The sequence below is a fragment of the Palaemon carinicauda genome, chromosome 10 (genome assembly GCF_036898095.1).
Source record: "Palaemon carinicauda isolate YSFRI2023 chromosome 10, ASM3689809v2, whole genome shotgun sequence".
In the NCBI taxonomy this organism is placed as follows: Eukaryota; Metazoa; Arthropoda; class Malacostraca; order Decapoda; family Palaemonidae; genus Palaemon; species Palaemon carinicauda.
This window is the reverse complement of record NC_090734.1, coordinates 140,597,233-140,602,550: the sequence shown is the minus strand read 5'-3', so window position 1 is coordinate 140,602,550 and position 5,318 is coordinate 140,597,233. Positions and strand designations below refer to the sequence as shown.

At 36.9% G+C, this 5,318-nt stretch overlaps 1 protein-coding gene across 1 annotated transcript; it reads left to right on the top strand.

The window, feature by feature from the left end:
* The first annotated feature begins 4,129 nt into the window (after positions 1–4,129).
* On the top strand, positions 4,130–4,681 carry LOC137648282 (uncharacterized). Its single transcript, XM_068381209.1, has one exon. The coding sequence runs from the start codon at positions 4,130–4,132 to the stop codon at positions 4,679–4,681; it is 552 nt and encodes a 183-aa protein (XP_068237310.1).
* The last annotated feature ends 637 nt before the right edge of the window (positions 4,682–5,318 follow it).

Genomic DNA, 5,318 nt, shown 5'->3' with positions numbered 1-5,318 from the left:
GCAAGACATGGGCTCTTGCACGATGGCAGTCCGTAATAAATCAGGCAATCACATCAATTAGTTATCAATAAGTTCAAAAGTCCAACAATATTAACTCATTTCTACAAACTCGAAAATAGTTCCAAAAGAATCCTAAAAAATGAGACATTTGTCGAATCCTACGAGGCTAAGTGAGCATGAACGTAACCTAGCTCATCCTTCACATATTTCAGGAAATTTTTCCTGTACCCAAAATGCTGATGGAATATCCTAAAAATGTGAGGAAATATTCCGTCCTGGGAAATCACCGATGCATAGAGATGCAAGAGAGAGATCTTACTTCCGGGTCTCGCCCCTTTTGCTTTCCGTATGAAGTCCGGGTTCATCTCTTGACCTAGATCGTACTGCGTGGACTGTGAGAATGCGATGTAGTAGGTTATAAATGCTTAGATTGTACCATCTTGACTATAAGAATGCGATGCAGTAGATTATAAATGCTTAGATCTTATCATCTGGACTGTGAGAATGAGATGTAGTAGGTTATAAATGTTTAGATTGTACCATCTTGACTATAAGAATGCGATAGTAGGTTATAAATGATTAGATCGTACCGTCTGGACTATGAGAATGCAATGTAGTAGGTTATAAATGCTTAGATTGTACTGTCTGGACTATAAGAATGCGATGTAAATTATAAATGCTTAGATTGTACCGTGTGGGACTATGGGAATGCGATGTAGTGGGTTATAAATGCTTAGATCGTATCGTCTGGACTATGAGAATGTGATGTAGTAGGTTATAAATGCTTAGATCGTACTATCTTGACTATGAGAATGCCATGTAGGTTATAAATGCTTAGATTGTACCATGTGGACTATGAGAATGCAATGTAGTAGGTTATAAATGCTTAGAGTGTACCGTCTGGATTATAAGAATGCGATGTAGCAGGTTATAAATGCCTAGATTGTACCGTCTAGACTATGAGAATGAGATGTAGTAAGTTAGAAATGCTTAGATTGCACCGTCTGGACTATAAGAATGCGATGCAGTAGGTTATAAATGTTTAGATCATATCGTCTGGACTATGAGAATGCAGTGTAGTAGGTTTTAAATGCTTAGATCGTACTATCTTGACTATGAGAATGCCATGTAGGTTATAAATGCTTAGATTGTACCATGTGGACTATGAGAATGCAATGTAGTAGGTTATAAATGCTTAGAGTGTACCGTCTGGATTATAAGAATGCGATGTAGCAGGTTATAAATGCCTAGATTGTACCGTCTAGACTATGAGAATGAGATGTAGTAAGTTAGAAATGCTTAGATTGCACCGTCTGGACTATAAGAATGCGATGCAGTAGGTTATAAATGTTTAGATCATATCGTCTGGACTATGAGAATGCAGTGTAGTAGGTTTTAAATGCTTAGATCATACTATCTTGACTATGAGAATGCCATGTAGGTTATAAATGCTTAGATTGTACCATGTGGACTATGAGAATGTGATGTAGTAGGTTATAAATGCTTAGAGTGTACCGTCTGGATTATAAGAATGCGATGTAGCAGGTTATAAATACCTAGATTGTACCGTCTAGACTATGAGAATGAGATGTAGTAAGTTATAAATGCTTAGATTGCACCGTCTGGACTATAAGAATGCGATGCAATAGGTTATAAATGTTTAGATCGTATCGTCTGGACTATGAGAATGCGATTTAGTAGGTATAAATACTTGGATCGTACCCTCTGGACTATGAGAATGCGATATAGTAGGTTATAAAAGATTGGATTGTATCGTCTGAACTATGAGAATGCAATGTATTAGGTTATAAATGATTATATTGTACCATCTTGACTATAAGAATGCGATGTAGTAGGTTATAAAGGATTAGATCGTACCATCTTGACTAAGAGAATGTGATGTAGAAGATTATAAATGATTAGATCATACCGTCTGGACTATGAGAATGTGATGTAGTAGGTTATAAATTCTTAGATCGTACCATCTTGACTATAAGAATGCGATTTAGTAGGTTATAAATAATTAGATTGTACTGTCTTGACTATGAGAATGCGATGTAGTAGGTTATAAGTGCTTAGATCGTACCATGCGATGTAGTAGGTTATAAATGCTTAGATAGTACCGTCTGGACTATGAGAATGCGATGTAGTAGGTTATAAATGCTTAGATAGTACCGTCTGGACTATGAGTATGTGATGTAGTAGGTTATAAATTATTAGATCGTACCGTCTTGACCATGAGAATGCGATGTAGTAGGTTATAAATGCTTAGATCGTACCGTCTTGACTATGAGAATGCGATGTAGAAGGTTATAAATGCTTAGATCGTACCGTCTGGACTATGAGAATGCGATGTAGTCAATTATAAATGCTTAGATAGTACCGTCTGGACTATGAGAATGCAATGTAGTAGGTATAAATGCTTGGATCGTACCGTCTGGACTATAAGAATGCGATGTAGTAGATTATAAAAGATTAGATCGTACCGTCTGGAGTATGAGAATGCAGTGTAGTAGGTTATAAATGCTTCGATCGTACTGTCTTGACTATGAATATGCTATGTAGTAGATTCTAAGTAGCATCATAAATCAATCAGGGTAGATTGGTTTTTTCAACCTTATGCCTTTTGAGAACGCTAGTTCCAGAAACTACTCCCCTCAGGGAAGGATATTCATTGTAAGCATAGCTTAGAGGTCTTTGCAAGGTTCCTTCGGACACCATCTGCACTTGCTTTATATCCATCTACTTAATCTCTGTTCCTGCTTCCTTTCTTCCTTTCATCATTTGCAGAAGTGTAACTAACAGGATTTTCCCTATTTGCAATTGGACGCTGGATGACATAACAGACTCAAGCGCCAGGTTATATAGCCTAACTGTAAATACATGAATTCAAACTAGAGGGCACGAACTTTTTGTTTTTTAGGAAATATTTTCGTGGTGCATCTTATAGTTCATTTCCAACCAAACTCTGTCAAAATACAGTAAAATTCAAGATATTTCACTTATTACATGCCTTTTCCACCCAAAATAGTTGGTTTCAGTGTACAGTCTTGCGATTTCGTTCAAGTACTTTATTGAAAGGTTGATTCTGGTTGGTGCTTCGGTGGGAGGCTGTCAAGAAATGATAATGCCCGGGATCATGCAACTTTACCCCAAAAGTACATGATAAAGACTGGTAGGGTAACACTTTCCGGTGCCAGACTCTACAAGGAGAAAAAACACACATATACTCACACACACACACACACACACACATATATATATATATATATATATATATATATATATATATATATATATATTATATATATATGTGTGTGTGTGTGTGTGTGCGCGCTTGTGTGTGTGCGTGTAGAATGGCATTACAATCATGGGACTGTTATAATATAAAAAAAAAAAATGTATAACAGATAATTTCTGTTGAACACCGCTTGAAAAATTTAACGTGCGGGAATATCAAAGATTAATGGTAATTCCCTTACCCTAAACATTTCAATACGTCGATTTTAGGGGTCAAAGGCAATCAGGACTCTATTGCAGTCATTTAGAAAAGACAATTTTTAGGATTCTGTAGCAATTGCCGAAGGAGTCTTCGTTCCAGATAACGAAAACATTTGGAAAAGGAAACTCTCTTGGTTCTACTCTTCCGTAACGTCTCAAAAGGACTTTCAATTATATAACTTTATTTAGATGTCTAATAGGAACTCTCAATAAGTAATAACCTATATTTTCATATTTTTTTATTTTATTGTTTCTTCCCGTTTTTTTCTGTAATGAATCGGAGTCCAGATAGAAAAACAATGCTCTAATTGTAATGAATTTATATTATAATCTTACAGTTCAATATATTTTCCTTATAGAAGAGAGAGAGAGAGAGAGAGAGAGAGAGAGAGAGAGAGAGAGAGAGAGAGAGAGAGAGAGAGAGAGAATGGTTTTAGAACTCATTCAGAATATTTACTGAAAGTTTATTGAAAATTCATACCCATTAGGATAACTAAAGAAACAATTAGCATTTGCAAATTACAATTGCAGTTGCAAACTACAATTTCAACTACAAATTACAATTGCAATTCCAATTAAACGATTTGAATTTAATATACCAAAAATATTTTTCACTCAAAACGTGTTGATGTGGAACTTCTCTCTCAGTGAATACATAAAGAATTTGAGACTGACAGCAGGCAGTGACCTTTTACCCGAAAGTGACCTTTTACCTAGAAGTGACCTTGTGCCAGAAAGTGACCTTGTGCCAGAAAGTGACCTTGTGCCTGAAAGTGACCTTGTGCCGGAAAGTGACCTTGTACCTAGAAGTGACCTTGTGCCTGAAAGTGACCTTGTGCCTGAAAGTGACCTTGTGCCAGAAAGTGACCTTGTACCTGAAAGTGACCTTGTGCCGAAAAGTGACCTTGTACCTGAAAGTGACCTAGTGCCGGAAAGTGACCTTGTACTTGAAAGTGACCTTGTGCTGGAAAGTGACCTTGTACCTAAAAGTGACATTGTGCCGGAAAGTGACCTTGTACCTAAAAGTGGCCTTTTACCTGAAAGTGACCTTGTACCTGAAAATGACCTTATGCCTGAAAGTGACCTTGTGCCAGAAAGTGACATTGTGCCGGAAAGTGACCTTGTGCCGGAAGTGACCTCATACCTAAAAGTGGCCTTTTACCTGAAAGTGACCTTGTAACTGAAAATGGCCTTATACCTGAAATATGACCTTATACCTGAAAGTGACCTATTACCTGAAATTGACCTTATACCTGAAATTGACCTCGTACCTGACCTTTCAGGATAATGAACATATCTCCCAAGAGAGGCTCCGGCATCCAACGTAGAACTGTAGCGAAGGATTTTAGGGATCAAAGAGGCCCGTTGCTTTGAAGGATACGTCCTCATGGACCCATCCAGTTAAGGTTCCGTTAATTGGCTTTCTCTTTTTTGGTTGTTTCAGTGTGTATGTGTGTGTGTGTGTGTGTGAGTGTTTACACGCGCATGCGTTTGAACATCACTCTATCGTGCTATCGTCGAAATCTAAATTTTTGTAATCACGTGATTTTTGTCTTCCATATTATTATCATCATCATCATCATTATCATCATCATTATTATCACTATCATTACCATTATTATTATCATTATTATTATTACTAGCTAGGCTGCAACCCTGGTGGAGGATGCTAGGAGCACAAGGGTTCCAACAGGGAAAAATACCCAGTGAGGAAAGGAAATAAGGAAATAAATAAACTACAGAAGTAATAAACAATTAACATAATATATTTTAAGAACCGTGACACAATTAACCTACAAGAAAATCAGTTTATTTAC

Coding starts and splice junctions, on each gene's coding strand:
- LOC137648282 (XM_068381209.1), top strand. CDS start 4,130: ATGTGGAACTTCTCTCTCAGTGAATACATAAAGAATTTGAGACTGACA.